At 34.8% G+C, this 25,536-nt stretch overlaps 1 protein-coding gene across 1 annotated transcript; it reads right to left on the bottom strand.

Annotated features, from left to right (window-relative positions):
- LOC134748867 (actin-binding Rho-activating protein-like) lies at positions 1 to 25,536 on the bottom strand. Its single transcript, XM_063683691.1, has 5 exons — positions 25,340 to 25,536; positions 9,297 to 9,433; positions 6,702 to 6,879; positions 3,600 to 3,692; positions 1 to 1,539 (listed from the first exon to the last, which is right to left on the bottom strand). The coding sequence occupies exons 1-5, from the start codon at positions 25,394 to 25,396 to the stop codon at positions 1,426 to 1,428; spliced, it is 579 nt and encodes a 192-aa protein (XP_063539761.1). The 5' UTR covers positions 25,397 to 25,536; the 3' UTR covers positions 1 to 1,425.

Raw genomic sequence — 25,536 nt, 5'->3', positions numbered from 1 at the left:
ATCATAAAACCATCACGTGTGTGCGCTTAAGAAACATTATTATTTTTAACTTCTTCGAATATGGGTTTTCAGGCTATTTGCAGACAATTATTAGTTGTAATCGTTACTGGGTAATATTTGGCGTCCACAATTACCCAAAGTACTTTAGTTAATTGCGGGCACTCCAACTTTGAATACCTAAGTAATATTTTTTGTTAAACTGCACAGGGAGTTTATCATCTGGCGGGGTTTATTTGTGATTGTTGCTGCAATAAATATATCGTCTGCCTTTATTCCAAATTGTCTTTATTTATCCCATATGATGTCCGTATTTTTTAAACGTCATCGTTGAGTAATTCCGGACAAAGATTTTTTTTTACATAATATTGTCTTCGGTTACCTCGATAGTTACTCATGAAATAAAACTATGAAGACGGACGGAGACCCTGTAAAGGGTTCCAAACGTCGGGATGTATTATAAATTCAATATACGCGATATAATCCGTTTTCATAGTTTTATTGCATATTTTTTACACTTAATTACCTACGTGTTGATTAGTGACAAATTAATATTATTAAATGATTTTATAGAGGAATGTCCAAAGTTAAGTAAAAGGAAATAAGATTGATTTTATTTATTTATTGTGGATTTGAGTGAGTCTCCGCAATTTCCCCATTCTCCCCTACAAGTTAAAATTACGTAAAAACGGTGTAACTGTTTTTCAAAAGGTATATTCAAGTTCAATGAGTTCAAATAAAAAAAAACACATTTTGAATACATCTGGGAGCGATTCTAGCCTCGTAAGGATCAATGTACACGATAATGTACATATTCGCTGCAATCTAATTTGAACTTTTAATGAAACAAATAAAGTAGCATTTCCTTTGTTTCATTGCTTTTTCAAACAAATGTAATTTATTCCACTTACACGACATCGTCCAAATAAAAAAAAAAAGGATTTTTTTGTATATGAGGCTAGCTAGAGCTAGGAAAACATATGAAGCTGTACGAATGTAGGTATTATATATCTACATATGTTTATGCTTTATTGAACATTGAAAAGGAAACATGAGAAACGCATATATAGTTAATTTAGTACAACAACGACGAACTTATCCATGCAGGGATTTCATGACTGGAAAACAATGTCTACGCAAAGTGGAACATACAAGGCATCATTTGGAAATAACTGACTGGTGGAAAATGTATGGAAATATGGAACTGGGTCAGCATACGTTACTAATCCGTGTTAAAGGATAACTCACGCTAGAATGACCCGGGTCAGGGCCGAGGCTTCCGACAATTTGTTTTATATGACAGGTGATCGGATATCGGACACCACGACCCGGACTCGGCACATTCTTGCGTGAGCCATCCTTAAATTCGCTGTTTTTTGGCTTCTGTGTTGATGAGTTCCTAAGTTCGTATACTTATATCACATTGAATTATTGAGGCATGGGTGAGACTGATCTTCTGGCTTGTAGAGCCTTGTTGTCGCAGTACTGACGGATATCAGCTATTGGCATCAAGAGGAATATGGGGACGTCGTCATCTTGTTTCTGAAACAAAAATTAAAATGTTTTATTTAATTTTTATTGTTTATTATAAGACTTACGAATTAACAACTATGTCGTTTTCGGTCAGAAATTCTATTGGCTTGGTTTTTCACCATGATAAATAGTCACACTTTTATGACGTTTTTGTCTATATCTTTAGGGTTCCGTACCCAAAGGTGCCCTTCGTGCGCGAGTCCGACTAGCACTTGGCCGGTTTTTAGGGTTCCGTACCCAAAGGGTAAAAACGGGACCCTATTACTAAGACTCCGCGGTCCGTCTGTCCGTCTGTCTGTCCGTCTGTCCGTCTGTCACCAGGCTGTATCTCATGATCCGTGATAGCTAGACAGTTGAAATTTTCACAGATGATGTATTTCTGTTGCCGCTATATATAACAACAAATACTAAAAAGTACGGAACCCTCGGTGCGCGAGTCCGACTCGCACTTGGCCGGTTTTATAATATCCGAGTGTTTAACCGGCCCTACAAGCTTCGACACATTTATCAAATAACTAGAAACCCCATCGTAAACTAAGTATTGCTTCTATTATAAAAGACACGCAACAAACGCTAAAATAACTAACCACTTATGAAAATAAAGAAATGTAAGTAAAATAAAACAGAAAAGACTCGAGCGCAAAAATAGCAAAGGAGAAAACTGAGCGCCACAGACATCAGGAGTGGTCGAGTGTAGTTAATTTTAAAAGTACTTACACATTGTTATTTTAAAAAGAAAGAGAATTATTATTATGATGTTATAGTCGAACAAATATTTCTTATATCTTGTAAACAATAATAATATGATTGAGATCTTTTTGTACGTAATAAGGGTATCGTACCTAAGTTGTTTGTTGTGTAAAGTTGTTAGCAACAATTTTTAATTAGGAATGCTTGTAAGTTTTAAGTGGGCTAAGGATTACCTATTTATTCTACGCCTGCTGCTGCTGCTATACCTTAATAAGTAAACGGCTCCGGCAAACTATAAACAAACGGTTTGTGAAAACTAAGAACTCAATAATATTATGCATATAATAGCGACAAAATATACGCCACGGGGCTATTATTAGAAAAGTTCCAAAAGTTTTCTTAGTAGGTACTTAAACGCTTATAGACTCAGAAAGCGGCATTCGAACTTCTAAGTCTGTTATACTTTTTTGATTTGTATTGATAGCACCAAAATAGTCCAAGTAGGTAATATCAAAATGAAGACATTAGCATATATAAAGAAGTGCGACATAACCACCGACTGCATTACTGCCGCTAATGTCAAAATAGCTGTTGTTGCCTGGAATTTCGACATTTGCGACAGCAATGCAGTCAGTAGTTATGTTGCACTTCAATACTGCTGCAGTAGCTGGTACATAGTATGAATCTGAACGGCACGTTTAGTTAAAATTGGCCTCCAGGAATATTAGTTTATGTAAATGCACGCGGCAGCTTTTACTTCGTATTTACCGGATGCACTGACGTATTAGCCATACCTATTACTTACACCATTATGTTGTGAACACGCCACAGCCAAGTGCTAAAAATAACCTAGTCATAAGCGATTCTCGAGCAATTTCATGAACCGTAAACAAGGATGAGGAATTTCCTTATTTTTAATTAACCCTAAAGCGGAAAAACCTATTCCAACAGAAATCCCATTAAATTAGGAATCCCGGAAAATATACTGACTTTAATTACGACTGTTCTTAAACGATGAAATTTAAGTTTGTCATCATAAAATTATTCTTAGTAATGTCATTATCTCATATATAGGACTAGGGTTCAATTCACTAGTCCTATATATTCACTAGACTTACATTGACCAAGATATGGACCGTGATTACCTTTTGTATTTCACGATTCACGGTATTTTATTGGATTTACGGTCCCCGGTCTAGTGAAACTAACCGTGAATCATTCAAAATTCTTAAGTATTTATTTGTTGAGTCATAATTTGAGCTGGAAGTTTTGACTTCTAGGTACCTACTTTAGGACTCCCAAACACTTCTTCATGGCGTGTCAATCTGAACACGAATCCGATTTATAGTTATTCCTTATAAAACTGCGGAATTCCTTACCTGGAATAAAACTTCGCCTTCAAAGAATGTGAGGTGGTGTTTTCGGGTCCGTAAAAGAATGCCGACGAGCTTGTCAGAGATCACTGTGTATATCTGTAACAATAACAGTTGTTTATAGCCCTTTTTACGAACAGTTAGAATAAAAATATGCTGTGCTATGCTGTAAGAGTCTGTCATTATTTACCAATGGAACACCATTAAAACTTTGCTAAAAGTTAGTCATGTTGAAAGTTGTATTCTAATATATGTTATTAATAACTTATTATATCTATGTTACCATAAATGTATGTTACTTTTTCAATAAAAAGCGTTCATCTGGGAAGAGCTTGAGTGCATGTAGGTACTCAGATACGGGAATGCACTCAGCGAATGTAAATCAAATTGATTCTAAATACATTATAATGTTCCGCTCGCATGTATTTGGCTTAGCGCTTTTCAAACGAGTGCATGTGTGCAAACAATATACTTTGAATTCAATCTAGATACGTTGACTTCACATTCGAATTTCAAGCTGGCAAACATCATTAATATTGATTTTAAATCTAAATCTATCGATTGCTACATAAATAAAAGTCAAGTCGGGTTACTTCGACGTGGGACGCATTGCTTGAAAATTAGATATTATACTCATCCGGCCAAGGTTTATATTGCACAGTAATTTACGTAGGTAAATCGGAATGTTTATTTCGAACGGGAAGTTTCCGCGTCCATATTAGGGTGCGCCGGCGTCGCTAATTACGCGGTAGCTTTGGTAAACGGATTCCAAATTTAAAATGTCGACAGTGACTGCGGCGCGTCGCGGAATGTGTGACGTCACTGTTGGACGCGACGGGGTTTGATGGTGCACATCTGTCCGGGCTTTGATGCATTGAATCCGATTGAAGCGCTAATACTAGGAAATTAAATAAATATTATTTAATTGTCCCTCTAACATAATTCTTATAAATATTTTAGACCCATTTCAAATAGTGGTCTACATGACCTCTCGTAGGTGGTTATGCTATAGAAATCGGACGTAGGTAGTTAAGGGTTAAAAAAAAGTAATTTGTTTTAAGTTTAATATGTTTTTACTTCGGAAAGGTGTCAATGTTTATTTATTTATTTATTTAATAAATCTTACAGCTATCCTTACAGTTACCCAATGCGATAGTGTCTATTAACATTAAAAATAATAAATTACTACTATAACTATACTACTACTAAATAACTAGGTATATACATACTATAACTAAGAATAACACAACACGAACAATGTAACTTTTACAAATTCACTCTCGGAACAGCGAAATACGTCAGTTCGATTGGCACATGTTGATACCATAAGTTAATTCAGCACCCCCGATTTATACGAAAACGTTACCAAACCCGGCCTAGCAGCTTCACTGATGTAGATAATCAAGATAAAAATGAGAGCCCTAAATAAACCTTCAAGAGCGGATATCTCAAAAACTATGCAAGACAATATCTAAAAACTTGACTTGATTTGTTACAACCAACCAAGGTTTATTAACCTTGTAACAAATTAAATCACTTTTCATTTTGTATAAGTGGCCATTTCCGAGATATAAATGAAAAACCGATAAATGGAACCTTCAAACCCCACTCTCCCCCCCCCAGCACCAGGGTTACGGCCGGGGACTTTTGATATGTTCACCTCCTAAATAGTCCAAACAAAGCTACGAAGTCAAAAATTGTGTTTTCCCTCTATAACTTTTTTGGGCATTCATTTCCTGGCCTAATAGTCCGTTTAACATTTTTTGCCCCATTAACGCAATTTAAAAAATAACACCACTTGAATTGGTCAAACGGATAGTGAAATAATCCAAACACCGTACCTAAATTCAACCAATAGGGTATTTGACTACTAGTTAAATCAGTTTCTTTTTCCGTTCCGTACCCAAAGGGTAAAAACGGGACCCTATTACTAAGACTCCGCTGTCCGTCTGTCCGTCTGTCCGTCCGTCTGTCCGTCTGTCTGTCTGTCACCAGGCTGTATCTCATGAACCGTGATAGCTAGACAGTTGAAATTTTCGCAGATGATGTATTTCTGTTGCCGCTATAACAACAAATACTAAAAACAGAATAATATAAATATTTAAATGGGGCTCCCATACAACAAACGTGATTTGTTTGCTGTTTTTTTCCGTAATGGTACGGAACCCTTCGTGCGCGAGGCCGACACGCACTTGGCCGGTTTTTTTCGAACTGTCAAAACTATTTTGCTACTATGGAGTTTATATGAAACACTAGCATGTGACGTCACAATCAAATTACCTACTCTTTATAGTTTTATACTGGTTTAAAATAGAAATTGTGTCTAAAAATAACTGCTGTCTACGTTTCTCTATTCTTCTGGTGCTTTATTTCATGCATGGTGTAAAATAATTTATTTTAAATACAGTCAAATACTCTATAATAATGTTTTCTACCTATTTATGGTACAATCACTGATTATTGCGGAAAATAAATCGATATCCGAATTTGTGCGATGATGCAAAAAAGGTCTATCCAGTCAGGCGGTTTAAAGGTAATAATCCGAGCTCGAGCTCTTTGATCTTTGGATACCGCGGACGCCACAAACAAACATATTTTATTACATTTACTTTAGCAGATATACCATTCTTAAAAGCACTTGATTATTCGAATTAAATTATTGCACTGTTCCCGGCGATCAGTTTTTTTTAACCCATTGTTTTAATGCAAGGGCAGTCAAAGTGTCCTTGTCACATCCATGTTTAGTACAATTGCAAATGGGCGGCCGGTCGTAAGATCAGGAAGATCGTGAAATTCCTAGGCATATCGTAAACGTGAAAAGTCGAAAATCCTTGTCTCGTTCCCAGAGTCGACGGGGCCCTGCAACGCGGATCTCCTATTTCTGGACAGTTTGCTCTTCGGGCATCTGAAGAAACCTAACGAACCTATCCTACATATCTATTGGTTCAATATGACTACCGTCAAAATACTACACAGGAACATTAAGATCTGCCTGATCTTACGATCGGTCGCCGACACAAAAACGAATTTGCTAAAATTAAGAAAAGCCCCATTTTACTTAAGGTGGCGCATCTGATTAAGTAAAACTTAGTCTGTGGCAGAACTCACCGTAAATAACTCCCCGAAAGAGATTACTTTTGTGGCATTTTGTAGCTCCGGGGGTAGTAGGCCTTTGCAGGGGATCTTTCCGTATTGATTAATAATCTCGCACAGCTCTTTCATCTCTGTACATACTCGTGCCTGTGCTTCTGCGCCTCGTATCTCAGTCATGGATCCAGGGATGGGTCTAAAATTAAACATAGTGTAATTAGGGACGATAATACTGTATTGTTTTGTTATGTGTAAACCTTGAATTTGTTAAATATGTATTTTATAAATTCTACTTTTGTTTTTTACAATGTAGGCTTATACAGGATGATTTCTGGATCGTGATCCAACACCTTTTTTTCTAACTAAATAGTCCACATTATAATATTATGGTAGTTCTTGATTAAAAGATACCTAATTAGTTTAATTTTTTTATATTTTTCAAGTAAAATTAATCTTATACTAAGTACTTAATCATGCTCACCCTATGGACTTTATGGGCTTTATGTGTACTTTTGACATACGCTGTATGGAAAGCGACAAGACGTTACATTGTCAAAATTGTATGCAAAAATGTTTTTACTTTACTTGTCATCTCAAAAATTATCATCATTATTGGTGGTTAAACAATAATTAAGATCATCATTAGGCTCATCTTTCAAAAATTATCATCATCATCATTGGCATGTCCAGCATTAGGACGTTTGCCTTAGTTATTATTTTTATTCATCCTAAGGGACAGTAATATCTTATTGACAGCCTTAGAAACGGTACATTTAATAATAATTTCTCTGCCGAAAGCAAGCAGGCTGAACTATAAATAATAAAAATAAAAATAAAAATCGTTTATTTCCGGTAAATATTCACATGGATACAAATTTTGCTGACCTCCACACTAGGCAATAGGCAATTCTTCTGAACTGAAGAAGTGGTTCGCTAAATAACTATTAGCTAAATGATTTGTACCTTTTGGATTTTCAGAAGCATTTAAACGGTACCTATATCACTGTAAATACTCGTACCCATGTTATTCTTATCTCAAGAATATGAAATTACAATGTCAAAATATAAATAAAATTTTGCAATCCCTGGTTGTCTGTTCTTATTAAGAAACTGTCAATCTAAAATTAATATTAAGCGGTTTCACGTGTTACCCTTGAAATCCGATAAGGTTTTAAGAAATTAGTCTTAGCTGCTTTGATTAAGTATGACTGGTTATATTCTCAAACCTGCTATATTCTCCAATCGGTCACACTTGTCTACCACAAGATAGAATCTACTAGAAGAAACATTTTTTGGCCATATTTTTTATTTTATTTATTAGTAAGAAATAGTCGTTGTAGTACATAGATAATTTTACATTAGCTACTCAAGGTGGCTCCCTACTTATATTTTTTTTATATCTTTAATTTGATAGAAATGAAAAAGAAAATAACCCAAAAATATTAAAATTAGTATTAGTCCCTATTCAATTGGGATTCTCAATAATGCAATGTACCCATATCACAGTCATTGCCAGTCACGATTGATTATTTTGGGGCCTATTATTTAGTAAATTGTATTTACTTAGGGTATCATGTCTAAATTTCTAAATAAGTTGAGGAGTCGAACTTTTTTACTTCCAATAAGTAAAGTATTTCAGAAGCACTTATCCGATATCAATGGTTCTGTGACATTTAATATTACATCAGCTTTACACATATCATACAGCTTTTTGTACACTGGATCTACATATTACAATTAAACGAAGGAATGTATTGAAACGTTTAATGTGGTAAACAATCACTAACTTACATAAATACAGAATATGTTATAATTGTTAAGCAGGTTCTTATTTTAGACCTTTCATTAGGTCTGTCGCGTATCATTGCGAGTTTGTTCGTCTATTTTAACTTATTGCCATGCCACATATTTTGACTAAGGTATAGAGTTTGTGAAATTAAGGCATGTAGACATGAGATCTGATAACTTTTTGACAGTGTAAGCAATATGGTCTCGTCTTGGCAACATTCTACATGAAAAAGTTTTTTAAATAATAATTAGGTACATCTTCAGACGGACAGTGTTGCGTTTCATGAACAATAATGTTAATTTTTAACAAGCAGAAACGTCTGCGATCGATGCTATTAAGCTTAGAATAAAGCCCAGGCCAGCCAGGTGTCACCCAGGGCAGTAATTTTTCCACTTTTAAATTTAACAATAATGTTGTCTAATTTAATACCTACTTAAGATTTTTAGATACCTATTCTAATACGAAGCATTATTGTGAGCTGCTACTTTGTCTTCCTTCTTTGTGAACGTAGGTTCGTTGTTTTAGCATTAGAAAGAAGGTAATCGATCTTGACGTGTCTTTTTATTAAAAATCACTTTTGAAAAATAAGTCACAGCAAATATGTTACAATTAGAAATCATATACGATCTTTTACAATATTTTTTTCAATATTTTTCAAGATTGTTTACCTTATTTCTAATGCTAAAAAACCGAACTATAACTAATATCATTTTGTCAACCGCTTAAACATATATGTAGGTGCTTATGTGAAAATTAACTGAAAGTAGAATAAATTGCCGGAGAAACAAACTATTTAATAAGTTTATTGATATAAAATAACTTACTTTCCATATTCTTCCCTCGAAAATGTTGGTTTGATGCTTTTGTCGAACTGTCCACTGAACGCGCATATTTTCTGGCCCTCCGTGTGTGATTGTGCCTTGGTGTCGAACGCCGAGATCAGGTTGGTTAAAGATGAACTCTGAAAAAAATACGGTTTATTTAAAACGAGAAAACGTTAACAAGTTCTACGAGGTTTAGTGGAAACAAACGAAGTCACATACGCCCTAGAATGATAACATATTTTTTTTTAACAATGCCAATTGCAAAGAATCCATATTGTATGAATATTGTACGTTTGATTTGATTTGATTTTTTTATGGTATATGTTTTTGACGCGTAGTCTGAATTTATCCATTACTTTTGATGCTGATTGTATTACACCGAAACACAAAAAAGAAGATTGGCAATTGAAGAAATATCTCCAACAAATTCAAGGATTGATTTAAATTTAAACAGAGTATAAATTGTAAAAAGGTATATTAACTTAACCAATTTGTCTCATGATTAATTCTCGCTAACACTTTAATTTAAATCTTGTAGAATAGCAGCCGTTCTATTGACAACATTTATTAGCCAGTAATTCTGTCGTGGTAATGTCCATCGCAAATCAATACGACTTGGCATCGCCGCTGGGACTAGAATAGAATAGATGCGCTGTACCTACTGTACCTACTAGCATGACTCGGAATAAAAGACGAAGAATGTCGCCGGCATAAGCAGGGTCCAATTGGAAATGGAAGCAAAGAAAGTGATAATATTGATGTAGATTAATCAACTATTTTTATTGTTAGGTGTTAGTTTTGAGAATAAATATTGTCTTCGATTACCTCAATAGTTATTCATGAAATAAAACAATTGAATACGAAGTTTTTTTTGTATTTCTGCAAGCAAAATATATCGTTGCTGGGAAACACTGAAAGTGGCTAATTGCCATATTACACCTCCCCGAAAGTTCCCATCACCGCTGGGGTGGCAGAAGATAAAAATTTAACGCGTTACTTGTTTAAAATTATTTCTGAAATCAATACGAAAATGATGAATAAATTATATATGGTACAATGGAAACAATCTTTATACATATAGCTTGGTCCTTATGTGTCGTAAGCAGGGATCGGAACCGGTTTTTTGCAAAAACTTAAAAGTAAGCATTTATTTCGAATTATTTTGTATCAGTTGTGTTTTTAGACGAAGTCGTCACCTTCGTATTATTAGATTGCCCAATTAGAATTGAAATAATTAACAAAGAACGAAAAAAATACCGTTTTCGTTCCCATACAAAAATACCGGTCTCCGATCCCTTGTCGTAAAGGGGCCCACTGACTATCAGTCCGCCGGACGATATCGGCCTGTCAGTTAGAACAAAAATGTTACAGTTCCGAACAACTGACAGGCCGATATCGTCCAGCGGACTGATAGTCGGTGGGCTCCTTAGTGTCGTAAATTATCTTCACTTTAAAATGTTGTCATGTCTAAAACTTTTTACTAAAATTTTTACTAAACTAGTATTATCTTCTAGCTAGAATTTTCATTAGTGCTTAATGGTAGGATTCCTTTGTAACATAAATCTTCAACAAATTAATTTATCCTACCTGATTTATCTGGTTACGTTGATATGAATATTCAATAAAATGCCTCGTTGCGAATAGGGTTAGCCAATCCGGATCCGAAATGTAAATTATCCGGATCTGGATCTGGATCCGCGGATCTTCCCATACATTTCGGATCCGTCGTGCAAACCCTAGTTGCGAATTGTTTAAAAATATAATAAATTAATTATATGTATCATATAAATAGAATAGAGTATACAATTGTTTGATGATCATATAGATAATAACAACTACAAAATATATAGTAATATTGCGTAATAAGGCATCTGTACCCAAGAAGGCCAGGTTCTTAACCTTGCCTATTGTCAAAATTTCATACTTTTATCAGTGTGAATGGGTTCAAATTTTTGGGTCCATGTTCACTAGTAGGTACCATAGACAAAACTGCAAGGACATATTAGACAAAAAAAAAAACAAATAGCCTTCTTTAGCGCAAACTTTATTGAACTTATTTTTACTATTTGACTTCAGATATAAAATACCAATTAAAATAAGTAACTGTTTTTTTATTCCTCTTGAAATTATAGGCAAAAAAGTATACTAAACTTTTGATTATTGCGAGAACCAATTTCACATTTATATTTATGTTAGAGCCAGGAATTGAACGAAAAGAGTAATCATGAAGAAATAACAAAAGCAGAAAATATGTCAACAACTGCGAACATGAAAGAGGGAAATTTAATTACCCGGCATAGCAGCAGCTGCTAGCTTTGCAATATTATTTGCATTGTTTATTGCAATATCTTTCAGCATTATTACTCTATGTTGTAGTGTCCGGTCGAAACCGAATTTGCTGAAAGCGAAACCGAAAGTTTTTGACTCACAGGCCAATTCGAGTTCTAGTTATTAGAACTGTTTCCGATATGATACTGATCTGTCAGTGTCAAAAGTTCAAGTTTCAAGTTTTCTTCAACCAATTTATTTAATCGTGTGGCATTATGTTATACAGATACTGTCACTTTTGACACGGACAGATCAGTTTCTATTCTTTCTATTTTAAAATCCCATACAAAATGACACTTAACGCAAACGTGTACGTCACGTCTCACGTCACGCTATCGAATGAAATTTACACTAGGGGTACACATTCGGTCGAAACTAAAACCGAAACAATTATCAGACGTGTTAAAATCGTTGAAAAGAATGTTGGCGGCCTTTTGTTAGACATATCAGCAATGAAATTATTTAGGTTTCTTATAATTATGTGACCTATCATTCAAGTGACCTATCATTCACTTGAATGATAGGTCACTTGATAAGACACGACACTTTCTTTAACACTATATTAGAAGGCAAGATAGAAGCGAGAAGAGGCCGCGGAAAACCACGAGCAAGCTACACACAACAACTGAAAGCGAAAGCAAATGTCGTGTCTTACAGGGACCTAAAGAACCTGGCCGAGGACCGAGAAAACTGGCGCATACTCCACCGACAAGAGCCATGCTCTTAAATTATGAATGAATGAATAATTATGTGTTTACAATTTGGAGTTACTTAATGGCACAAATGTACATAACGAGTAAAATCCAGTCGAACTTTTTCCAGGCAACTGGACCGATAAATTATCCCTAAAAATGGTAAACATGTAAGTACACGTAGGTAGAAGTAGAGTATCTATAACGATTAAATTATTAGGAATAAGCAATTATTTTGATGGACGGGTCTAGCATTAAATTAATGTCTTTTACAAAGGATACCTTCTAAGAACTGTCGTTCTTCTTTCCAGCGGCGGTAGCACGGTCGCATTTTTATCGCTTGTCACCATGCCTGTCACGTTCTGACAAGTATCAATGTAAGTGCGAAAGCGACGGGCACAGTGACAGGCGATAAAAATGGAACCATGCTGCGCCCGCAGGGCCTTTATTATGTCATATCGGCTTTTTAGTACCTAATAGGAATAAGGTAAGCTGCGAATGCTTAATCCGGCAACTTATTTTATTAGTTATTTATTGGGCCCTATTTATTATCTTCTCTAATTAAATATAAAATCGGCCAAGTGCGAGTCGGACTCGCTCACGAAGGGTTCCGTACCATTACGCAAAAAACGGCAAAAAACGCAAGAGCGCTGGTGGCCTAGCGGTAAGAGCGTGCGACTTGCAATCCGGAGGTCGCGGGTTCAAACCCCGGCTCGTACATTGGTACGACCCGGGATTGGTTGGACGAACTCATTGGAGTTTTTCGGAACTTATGTACGAAATATCATTTGATATTTACCAGTCGCTTTTCGGTGAAGGAAAAAACATCGTGAGGAAACCGGACTAATCCCAACAAGGCCTAGTTTCCCCTCTGGGTTGGAAGGTCAGATGGCAGTCGCTTTCGTAAAAACTAGTGCCTACGCCAATTCTTGGGATTAGTTGCCAAGCGGACCCCAGGCTCCCATGAGCCGTGGCAAAAATGCCGGGTCAACGCGAGAAAGATGATGATAGCAAATATTCTGCATACTTGAACAGAAATTTGATATTGAAATTGATATTTGACGTGAAAAAATCTTACATCTTATATGGTTTAATAACAGCTGAAAATTGTGTTGACATAATTATTGGACAGAATTTTAGTTAAGTATTTGTCTTTTTTTATTACTTAACTTAAATATTGCCCATAGAAAAAAGTATAGAACGCTCATTTGTTTCTTGCATTGAAAATGTATGGCGTAGATAGTACTTTATAGTTTAAAAAAAACAGACAGATTTAAGAAAAATGCTATGTTATTTTATGCTAGACTTATATAGCATAAAATAACATAGCATTTTTCTTAAAGGACCCTTGCGACACCAGATAATTTATTAAGTAATTAAAATTTTATTAATCTACCTACTTGTTACATTATTAACTTGTTACATTATCCTTGCAGATACATAATTTTGTTTAAATCTGTGTGATTGGTACATTATGACTATATTTAGACACACGACGGTACCTATATCCGGTTGATTCAGTTGTATAGTTACTTCAGAGACTGGTTTATTTTCTTGGATAGCACACTTGTCCCTATGGAACTACTTTTAATCTGATAAGATATCTTGGAAAATTCTTGCCCATATGTATTGCTGTACCACTCTCGGAAATTACTGTAAACGATATCAGGTCTGTGATAATAGACATAGACATCATTTATTGGTAATTGTAATATTACAGGTCACAACTTACATTTTAGGTACTTAATTATTTTAAATTACATATTATTTACATACAACTCATTTGTTCTGACTGCTTACCGACTGTAAACTTTGTGTAAGCGGTTCGAATAAAAACCTATCCCTCCGGGTCCGGTTGCATACATTGTACCCCAACAAAAGTGTTGCTTTACAATGACCCGCTTAAGGCGGTCAAGAGATGGGGCATAGGAATATAATACAAATAATTTATTAATAACACCGAGTTACATGTCAGGTACATTCTATATCAAATTTAAAATTAATTCAAACATTATTTTACTATACACTTTTCAATATTACAGTAAAACATCAAAATACTGACTAGAAAATTATATAGTAGGGAGTTCGTAGAACTCGTTTACAGAATAAAATGTATGACTATTAAGAAGCCACTTGCGTAATCTAGCTTTGAATATATCGAGCAAATAGTGATAGTGAGGACTGACGCGGTTTACCTACTCTTGATTGTCATTTACGTTATGTACCTATAGGCTACCGGCGGTAATAAGCTTCGGGAATTCACGTATTGCATGTATCGTGCGACTGCGCGGGTGAATGACAGACGCGTGAGTCAGCTGGCGAGCGCTTGCGTCGACCTTGCGGCACCACTCGTTAGCTTTGAATGATGACCGCCTTGACGTCCTGACTCACTTCCTGCATTCCAAAACTTACACGAATAATCATGGCATTCGAAGATAAAATTAAACGTTTATTTTGATTACTTCGCAGTTCAAATAAACAAACTGCATCTTGTTTCGATTGGAGCCGTATTTTGAGCGGGACGCTGAAGCCGCGCGAATGAGATTGACGCGATAAAGTTTACGTAAATAGCACTCTTGTGAGTCGAGGACTCGCAACTAGAAGTTTTCCTGTGATATTCTACCGCGAGATTCTAATCTTAAAGTACTGACAGAAAACTGAAATTATAACAAGAAGACGAAGAAGAAGAAGGAGAAGAAGAAGATTATAAGAAGAAGATTCTCTTCATCTACATAATAACATTATCTATGGTAGTTTTAAGTTTAGGCAGATTATAGTTATGCATAAATAATATTTATATTAATGGTAAACATAATTAAATTGTTATTTTAAGACACTTATTTTATTAAATACTGAAAAACAAAGAAGAAATAAACAAACAAAATAAAACTTACTATTATATTACTACCACTAGGGGAAGTAATCCTTTACTAAGGATTTGTTTCGCGATTTTTGTTAATCTGTGTCGGCTCGGTTAAAAAGGACCCACGGCTTTGATGAACTTATTTTAATTTTAATTAATATTAAATATCTTCTTCTTTTGTAAATTTATCTTTCTACTTCTTTCTAACCTAACCGTTCTCCCTGCGACGCTAAACGTCACATTGGCGCCCAACGTGGGGCAACACGTAACATTATTTATTCTTACTTTACTTATCTTATATGGAGTTACATATATCTTTGTTTCTATGCTTATAAAACATAAGCTCGGATCTTTTTCGATAAATTTTACGAGTAGGCAGGCCAGGCACCAAGTAAAGGGGTCCACTGACTATCAGTCCGCCGGATGATATCGGCCTGTCAGTTGGTCGGAACTGTCAAATTTTTGTTCTAACTGACAGGCCTGTATCGTCCGGCGAACTGATAGTCAGTGGCCCCCTTAAGAAAAAAATTACCTGATGAACGCCGCGCCGTAATTTTGCATACAAAAATCGGTCATCTGTGTGCAGCGCGGCGGCCAAAGGCAATAACTCGTGTAAATTTTTATTTATGTTTAATGTACGCTTTAAAGGCCGTCAACACTGACCTTATCCTCCATTCTCTTAATTTTAATAACACCCAATTTTAAATCTAATTCAATCTGATTGTCATCGCCTCACAATCATATTTATTATGTATTCGATTTCTCCGTAGCGGGAGAGGCAGAACGCAAAATAAAGTGATTCTAATGTTTTACCAAGACGTAATTTTTTTATTAGGGAGTTGACCTCCCTTTTGGCGCCAGCGGGCTGTAAAAGTGCTGGTTCTTTGTTCTTATTTGTTAGTAGTAATTTCGACAAAAATGAAAAGATGAAGATTGAAGGTTCCAGGCCCATCCACAAGGAAAGAATTGTAATTGCACTTTGTTGGCATGATGGCATTAATAAAAACCGGACAAGTGTGAGTCGGACTCGCCCACCGAGGGTTCCGTACTTTTTAGTATTTTTTGTTATAGCGGTAACAGAAATACATCATCTGAGAAAATTTCAACTGTCTGTCTATCACGGTTCATGAGATACAGCCTGGTGACAGACAGACAGATAGACGGACAGACGGACAGAGGAGTCTTAATAATAGGGTCCCGTTACCCTTTGCGTACGGAATCTTAAAAAAGGTACACATGTAGTGATGTAGTGCATAATTATTTTCCTTGGTTTTTTTCACGGAAACGTACGAACGTGCCTTGCTAATTTTGCCAGTCTCGGTACAAAAAGTACTGCGGTTGATTGAAGTAGCATGACATATACGAACGTTTCCGAGAAAATACGATGGAAATCAATTATGCAACAAGGCAGGTGCAGCGGCTGAAAGTGCTGCTAGGTTCAAGCACAGCAAGTACGCGAACCTTGAATAGGTGTAGGATTTTGTCCCGGTTGCCGTCGAGACGGCTGGGCCTTGGTGTGCCGAGGCCAAAGCCTTTATTAAGGATATAGGGCGACGCTTAAGGGAAAGGGGCGGCGACCCTCGCTCTGGTTCTTTCCTCGTCCAAAAGATATCCCTGGCCATTCAGTGAGGTAATGCCGCCAGTATTTTTGGCACATTTGGTCCGGGGGATAATCAGAGTGGGGGGTAATATTGTATTTGTTGTAATTTAGTTTTACTTTTTTGCATTAATTATTTTTATTAATAAAATTGTGTAAGGACATACGTATTATGCATTACATCTGTATGTTTGTTTACAAGTTCTACCGAACGAACTTGATTGACAGATACTATTCCTCATTTGTTATATTCGACTTAACGCATTCACTGCCAGGGGGCGTGGCCTAGGAACAAACTTGTATGACGGTGAACGCACATGTGCGTTGGGGGCAGTGAATGTGTTAAGGCCAGTTGCACCAACAACATTTAGAGGACTGATCAACATCAATCAGTAAGTAGCTTATGAAAATTCCCATGCAATAAAATTTTGCGGACGGTTCAACCGATCCTTAAGGCCGTTCCCTGAGCCAAAAGGCGAAAAATCTCCTTATATGATCATGTTTTTCTAAGAGGCGTTGATATTCGTAGACGTGGAAAAAATATATGTAGTTCTTGACTATATTATCTTTAATAACATAGCTTCCGATACACGAATTATGCCACTTCGCTCGATACAATTAATTCCCAAATTAACCTCTAACTCGAACAAAAGTCCGATTAAAACATCAAACTTTACTCGGTTCTTTATTATGTGATACTATAAACAATAAAGAATAAAAAACAATTTAACTTAAATAGTAATTTCATAGCTTTCGAATTTCGATATTGTAAGGTACTCACTCAGGTACTTACTCGGTTATTTATTATGTGATACTATAAACAATAAATAATAAAAAAACAATTTAACTTAAATAGTAATTTCATGGCTTTCTAATTTCGATATTGTAAGGTAACGTTTTTAAAATAAATAAAAATTGACAAAATTCGATCAAAATGGCGCGCATGATCTTTCCCTTTCTTTCTTGCGAAATGTGACAGTGACAACGGCGAACCGTTCCATGCCTTAAACAATGACGTTTGGTACCTTGATTTGATGTTTTATTATTACTGCGCTGAACTGCTTCACGACATAGTATTTAATATTGGTAATCGCAATGTGGTAAGTTAAAGGAAAAGTAATTGATTTAGGTACCTACTGATAACTCGCCTACCATTTCAAATAGCCAATTTTGTTAAATGTGGCATGAACACTGTCTAAATATAGCATGTAAACTAAGAAAACAATATCCCATGATATTGTGTTTGAAATAAAATGGAACAGTTGTGCAAATTCTGTCTGTGTTTTCATACCGCATAACACACATGTCAGACATGCTTGTGAAACATTCACTTTGTCCAACATTTTTTAGTTTTTTAAGTTTTTCGTGACAATCAAATTGATTAGCGCGCCGCTCAAAATCATCCAGCGAAGCTATAACGGTGTATGTTCACTTTAATATAATTCAACAAACGATTTTTGTTTAGTAGAAAAGTATTTGACCCTGGCGTAATGCCAGTATCATACTATAAGTATAATTACGAAGGTATATTGAGCATTAGTGTGACTGTGTTATCGTAAAAACTAAATATACAAATATCATATGACGCCTTGTCAGCTGCTGCCGGTGCTTCCTTGGTTTGATTTCCAGCAATATTAATAAAAGGTTAAAAGCGTTATTGCTTCGCATAGGGTTGTTAACGTATATTAAATTCTATACTCGTGAGGTGTTATGTTGATATTATAAAATATTAGAAAATAAAGATTTTTCGTTGTTTCAGTTACACTAAACTTGACACTCCCACGTTAGATATTTATTGTAGTATGTATGTTGAATTGCAAAGAATTTTAATATATAACAAATATATTTTAACCTGTTACCTTTACCTGCCGAATAACATACATTTTATAAAAATAATTAATTTCCATAAAATGAAGTGATGAATGTCACTGCCGGTTGAAATTGCTTTAAAATAAATGTAATAATTTTTGAATAAGTATAAATATTGCGGTATGTTGTAGAGGTATTTTCGAGCACTATTCATTTTAATTTGGGCATGTTTAATGTGTCCGTGAGATTATAATAGAGAACGATCTGTATCCATACTCCCACGTCAACTTGTTAGCTCCCGTAATGTTGTTCTGTATTACCGGACATACTGATGAATGATGACGCTTTGTAATATCATATAACTGTGGACGACAGAGGATTTGTCAACCTGTTCACTAGCTTGATATATCATTATTCCTATTAAAATCATTTTAAAACGGGTCACTCACGTATTATTAAGTCGAATAGCTCGACATGTTTCGATCCAATTTGCGACGATCCTCTTCACGAAACAAATCGAAACATGTCGAGCTGTTCGACTTAATAATGCGTGAGTGACCCGTTTTAAAATAATTTTAATATGTTATCATTATTCCAACGAAATATTTATAGTTTCTAAAATTCTTTACTTTACTTCAGAGCTAATTATCAATATGTTGGGCGCTGTAGAATATAAATAAATATGAATCTAAAATCTCTTACTACCATAAACTAAAAAACTAATTTTAAAAGCTTAACGATTATTATCATAGGTAACTAGTATAGGAACCGCTTAATCCTTGACCCCCTATTTTACCTACGAATGTAATTATATGAAGCTTTAACGACCTTTTTTTGACGACCTGTCTGGCCTAGTGGGTAACCCTAGTGGGTACGAATCGAAACTAATTGTTTCTACCAATAATTTATTTTCCAAAATTAATGAACTTGACACCGCATTGTTTACATTCCAATACACAAAAGCGAGCGTTATTCCAGAAATTCAATTCCATTATTTGATAAACGATGTGGAATTGAACGTTCTTTATGTAATTCCCTCTGAATTGAGGATTTTCTAAATAGTCCCTTTAAATTGCTTTAAGAAGCAGCTTTATTCTACAAAAGGTTTATCAAGCGTACGCTTCCATTTTCATAAACACATCAATACGTATCTGAAGGGTTATAATGCATCGATATACTTACTGTGGATAAAATATACAAAGAGCACTTGTAATAGCCGGATCTTAAGAAGGTATACCTATATTGATATAAAAAAAATTGAGCCATGTAATTTTTAATATTTTATGAACCTACGGTAACATATATATGGGCTACAGACATCCTTCTTGTGACTTTGGCATATATAAATATAGGTAGTAATCTACCTAATAAAAAGACACTGTGTATGAAGTACCTAGCTTTCATTTGATGTTATGGAGGCAGATCCCGATGATGGAGATCGTAGTTGGCCATAGAAACTATCCGATATGATTCATCAGAATCGGTTAAATCCGTAGGAAATGGCTGTTCTAACAAACAGTCGGCGAAAACACCCGTTATCAAAAATGAAAGTAGATAATGTGGACAAGTTAGGTAAGGTGATTAAATAAACACCACATAAAAATACTAGGTATATTTAGTACATGTATTTATTCTTTATAATAATGTTTCGCTATTTCCGATCACGTAGCCGTTGTGGGGTTGTCACCCAATAATCTCTGAACAAGTAACGGCACGATATTTACCAGCATCGATTTATAGCGATATAAAAATGAGCAATTTATTTTGTTGGAAATAGTATTGGAAAAAACTGTGGCTTTCTTTTTGACCAAGATATGTATGCCAATATAATATTAAAGAAATACACCAATGATCGAACACCAAATAGATCCGAATATCATTTCAAGCAGAAACGAACATTTTAGATTTTTTATTTTATTTAAAATAAGTAATACCAAGTAATACATAATGATGATGATATTCTTAAACTATTCAGTCCAATTCATATGCCATGGCTTAAATAAGTAGAGCACTTGTGAGTTCGACTCACATTTCATGTGTATTGGGTTCGTATGCATATTATTATACCATCGTCATAGCATTGTGGCATGTAATTTTATTCAATCAATGAAATACTCCTCTGAACTACAACCCTACTACTCTGTTTATATTACAACTACAGTACCGGCCAGTAATATATCACCTTTGAGTGTTTTTGTATGAGCTTGTATAGAGTAAACAATATAGGTTAGTTTGTAGATTGCATATTTTACTAGTCATTTTATACAAATATATGATGAACATTGCAATAAATTACTGTGAATTACAATAGGATACTCTGCATATTACTAAAAAACCTCTAGTAAAAATATAAAGTTAACAATACTTTAAAATAAAACCTCTATGAAAAAACAATTACATGAGACCAATTTATCTCTTCGCCCGTACAAAGGAATACTACTCGACTACCTAAAACAGTGAGGAGGAAGTCACTCACAAAGATAAAAAAAAAGTTATACGGTAAAAACATGGAGATGATATATTATTGGCCGGTACTACCTCCTCTTCTCATATAACCTCGTGTCGGCGTAACAGCGTAATAATGGCGCTTGTCTAAAATTGATGTTTAGGTACACGATAAATATTTGAAATACGGTATGTGTTCGTCTAATATAGTGCAAATACGAGTACTAGGGATGTTACAAATTTACCCAAGTAATACGTTAGCATTTTATATTTATTATTAACTTCTGCCTACGACTTCGCCCGCGTCGAAGATGATCTATACTAACTTTTAGCCCCCGTATAACTTTACCTTAAATTTGTTTAGCCTTTTTAGGGTGATTGTGTAACAAACGACCGTATTACGAATTTGTGCTTTAATTCATACTTTGTAGAAGATTCTTATAAATACTTCTCATACGGGTTATGAATTTCATAGGTACAATAAAGTCTTACATTAAAATGGTGATCAAGCTATGAACCCTGTAAGGGCACTGCAAATTAAGCACGTAACTTACCGAATTTATTTAACTAATAATATTACATAACATAAACTTAATCTCAATATAAATATGGAAATTTAACATCATGAGAGGGGGAGGGGGGCATTTGCCCAGCATTGGGACACAATAGGCTCACAATAGTAATAATAACATTCATGAGATCTTTACATTTCTATTATACATATATTATGCCATAATATACCTAACATAAATTTAACTTTCAAAAAACTTGCATGTTGTAAAAACTATCTTCTAATAAATATTTCGTAAGTTTTTTGTTAAATATGTTGTCAATTTTTTCTTTTTTTATATCTATTGGAAGTTTGTTATAAATCTTAATGCATATTATATTTCAATTGCTCATCGTAAAAAAATTAAAAAAATCGTACTTCGAACGTAAAATGCTTTAGTGCAGACACGTATCATTTTCTGCACACCTTTTAGAACAACAATGACCCTCTTTCATGAGAAATGAAAATAACTTTTTTCTTAAAAAATTTTTTCATTTTCATTATTGATAGTAAATTTTCATAATAGAACATTAAATTTGCAGTCTCTATGATTATTACCTTCCGCTGTTAAATAGACATGCGAACGAACCTTCGTTGTATACTTATGGAACCCTATCTATAAAATAAAAAAAAGTAAAAAAGTTATAGCCCTAACGAAAAGAGTCCCCTTTATAGGTTTCCGTTTAACGCTTAACTTTGGGCAAGGAACCTTAATAACAAACAAATTGAATGCTAATGACGTAAAATTGGCTCGCGAAAATTCCAATAAATGTTTTATTGCGATACAAAAAAATCTGATTGTGTACCACTCAAATGATTTAGCGGACCCCGCTGCTTTATTATTTGGGTTGGCGTACATTTAAACTTTTTTAGGTCACACGGAATTTATGTATGATGGTAAAAATCTACCTATGAGAGGCTAACTGCCATAATTACCTATTTTCAATAACGAGATGTATTATAACCAACCAAATACGAGCAAGTATTCGATAGCTTATATTTCTACTGTATGCGGATGTAATCAAATAGGTAGGTACATATACTGTTAAAAGAGCTAGAGTACGTTACTTAGAAATTTGGTAAATAGATGGGAGATTTCCCCCACTTCACACTCCAAAAGGGCCCACATAGCGACACTGTTGCCAGCATCAAAAACAGCTGATTCTCCACTAAACAGCTGTGTACAATGAAAAACTCATTAATATTCAAGCCAGGTTTCATTTTACTTTAGATATTTGTAGTGGTTTCATTCATATCCATTCTTTGATTATGATTTTATAAAAATATTTTTTAATTACCGTATTTGCAGTTTGCAGAACTTAAATACCGTCCTACTTAAAAGATATTATATTTGTTTCTGAAGTCATTCTTCTCATATTGATTTTTAAATAGGTCGCCAAAAGTATAAAAAATTATAAAACCAACGTGTCTGCAATTAATTACATTGGATTGAAAAGAGTGCACAACTGTGAAGTATTGCGTACGGCGTGAACAAAATATGCATAATATAGTTCTCATTATACGGTGTTGGAGAAATATTATATAGCCAAGACAGACACATGCAACACTTTATTTTAATCTTAATGCGATCCTATTATGTAAACAAGATAAACTGTTTATCTTCATTGATTCTATTTTTCACCACGATTTAATGCGAAGAATTTTTTGAGAGCAGAATAATAATATTCCTAATATTATATTAAGTACCTATATATGAATGTGAAGATACCATTCCATGTGTTTGGAAAACTTGTGAATAGTTTTTGACGATATAATATTAAAATCTTATATTACTTTAAGTACTCTCAATATATTTATTTAAATCGCCGAATAAGTTGATATTGATATAAGTAAGTAACCGTTAAGTACCCACAACACAAGTCTCATTGAGCTTCCTCAGATGAAACATTCGGTTTATTTGTGTAAGATCGTCCCCATTAATAGTACATATTTATTTACTTATTGGACAATTTTAAGTCTGTCAAGCCGTTTCCGTCAGTCAAATATAGCGGCAAATTTAAAAAATGTCGGCGCGAAGGATTATTATGGTCCCATAGAACATTTAAATTTCGCGCCTTTTTCTACTGACAAAGTTGTTTGACAGACTATATTCGTATGCATTATTTTTCTTAATCTAGTTAAGTCAAATTATTTGAACAATACCTATTATTACTTTCAGCTTGCTTACTTTTTTAAACACCAACGGCCGTAGCACGGTCGCATTTTTATCACCTGTCACCATGCCTGTCATGTTCTAACAAGTATGTAAGTGCGAAAGTGACAAGCATAGTGACAGACGATAAAAATGGAACCATGCTGCCACCGCAGAGCTAGGTATTATATATATTTTTTGGACTTCCGGTTCGAACGCCATCTTGATAGTAGCCTCGTGATTAATTACTTTGTTTTTTGCTCATTAATATTGTTTAAAGTGTAATATCGATAGCTTTATTATACAGTAATCTAATGTAGTAGTGTGCAGTGAATGGAGAATTAATCTCAAAGCGTGTTTAACCACCATTTTGGAGTCAACGGCCGGTAGTCCACGTGCTTCTCGTAAAATCCAGCTATCGGTTTTACGAGTCAACTACAAATAATAACTACCGAACAACGTCGTGCTCTAAGAGCATTTGGTATTTCTACCTCTAACCGTCTCTGGCTAGAGCCCTAGAGGCCCATTATTTTATTATTTACCGTACACTGGCTGAAATATTAATTCGATCCCACGTGGATCCCACTTTGACGTTGGCGAAATCATCGACAGTATCGATGGAGCCATACTACCTAAAGATTGATTGATTGATATATTTTTTAAATAAACAAAAAATGTGCATAGCTAGATGGACAAGTGTCACTCGTACCTATAATATAAGATGAAAACATAGTAGTAATATTTTACAGTCAAAAACACAAATAACATTGACAGTATCGTAATTTTTTTTTTCATATTTTGTATATGAAAAATTTTAAGATTCAAAACTTGTTGTTTTCAAATTTTCGGTAATAAAGAACGCACACAAGGTCCGCTTTCATAGGCATGTGGGTGACGTGGTTGAAAAGAGAAACATTAATATTCTAATTATATCTTGACGCTCGCAAATAATATATAACACAGGAAGTTTGTTTTGGACAAAACGCCGGTGAATAAAACGCCTTGGAGCCAAATTATGGGTCGGCCGCCGTCCGAGATAAAGATAAACAAAATAAGACCTCTTGCATGTTTTACGTGGAGAGTTTACCTAATGTTGTAAATACTTATAGCGTTATTCATAAACGCACGACAAGCCTGAGTTAGCTATTAATTGTTTGTCTTTATCTGTCACTTTGACTTATGTATTTGTGAGAAAAGGATAAAATAAATTAACTAATTGAGGCTTGTAAAGTTTTATGAATAAGGGCCTTACTAAGTAGGTTCAATATTTTACTTAATTTAAATAGTAGGACAATCATAGTTTGTGAGTGTATTAATGAAACGATTGAGAGAATTGCTAGTAAAAAGTTATATACTTAAATGAAGATGCCACTGCAATAGAGTTAGTCCAGGATAAGTCTGTAACGATTTTAATAGCACGCTCAGTGAAAGTGTTTTTAATACGTCATAAACTTCTAAGTTTGACGTTTAAAATAACACTTGCACTGCGTGTGCTATCTAAATCGTTGCAGACTTATCTTGGTCTAACTCTAGCAGTATTCAAGCTCGCCTTCACTCTTAATTAAACGGTTTTCATTCATGCAGCAACAACAGCAGGGAAGCCTTACCCGTGACCGTCTTTGTATCGGCTCATCTCCAGGGATAGTCAGAAAATTTCCGCTCATCTTCACTGCGCACACTACCGGTACTATTATAAGCCCTTTGTTCTTGAAAAACGCGATATAAATAGCGCGCGAAAACTCGAACGTGCAACGTGCGTACGCGACGGCTGTTGGTAATGAAATGTTCTTTTAGACTAGAATTT

This window comes from Cydia strobilella, chromosome 17, assembly GCF_947568885.1.
Source record: "Cydia strobilella chromosome 17, ilCydStro3.1, whole genome shotgun sequence".
In the NCBI taxonomy this organism is placed as follows: Eukaryota; Metazoa; Arthropoda; class Insecta; order Lepidoptera; family Tortricidae; genus Cydia; species Cydia strobilella.
This window is presented reverse-complemented; position numbering and strand designations above follow the sequence as displayed.

Excerpts from the sequence above, each read along its gene's own strand:
- LOC134748867 (XM_063683691.1), bottom strand. The coding sequence starts at position 25,396 with ATGAGCGGAAATTTTCTGACTATCCCTGGAGATGAGCCGATACAAAGA. Across the intron at positions 6,880-9,296 it reads TCGAGGGAAGAATATGGAAA|ACCCATCCCTGGATCCATGA; the intron begins GTAAGTTATTTT and ends GTTTAATTTTAG. Across the intron at positions 3,693-6,701 it reads CTTTCGGGGAGTTATTTACG|ATATACACAGTGATCTCTGA; the intron begins GTGAGTTCTGCC and ends TTATTGTTACAG.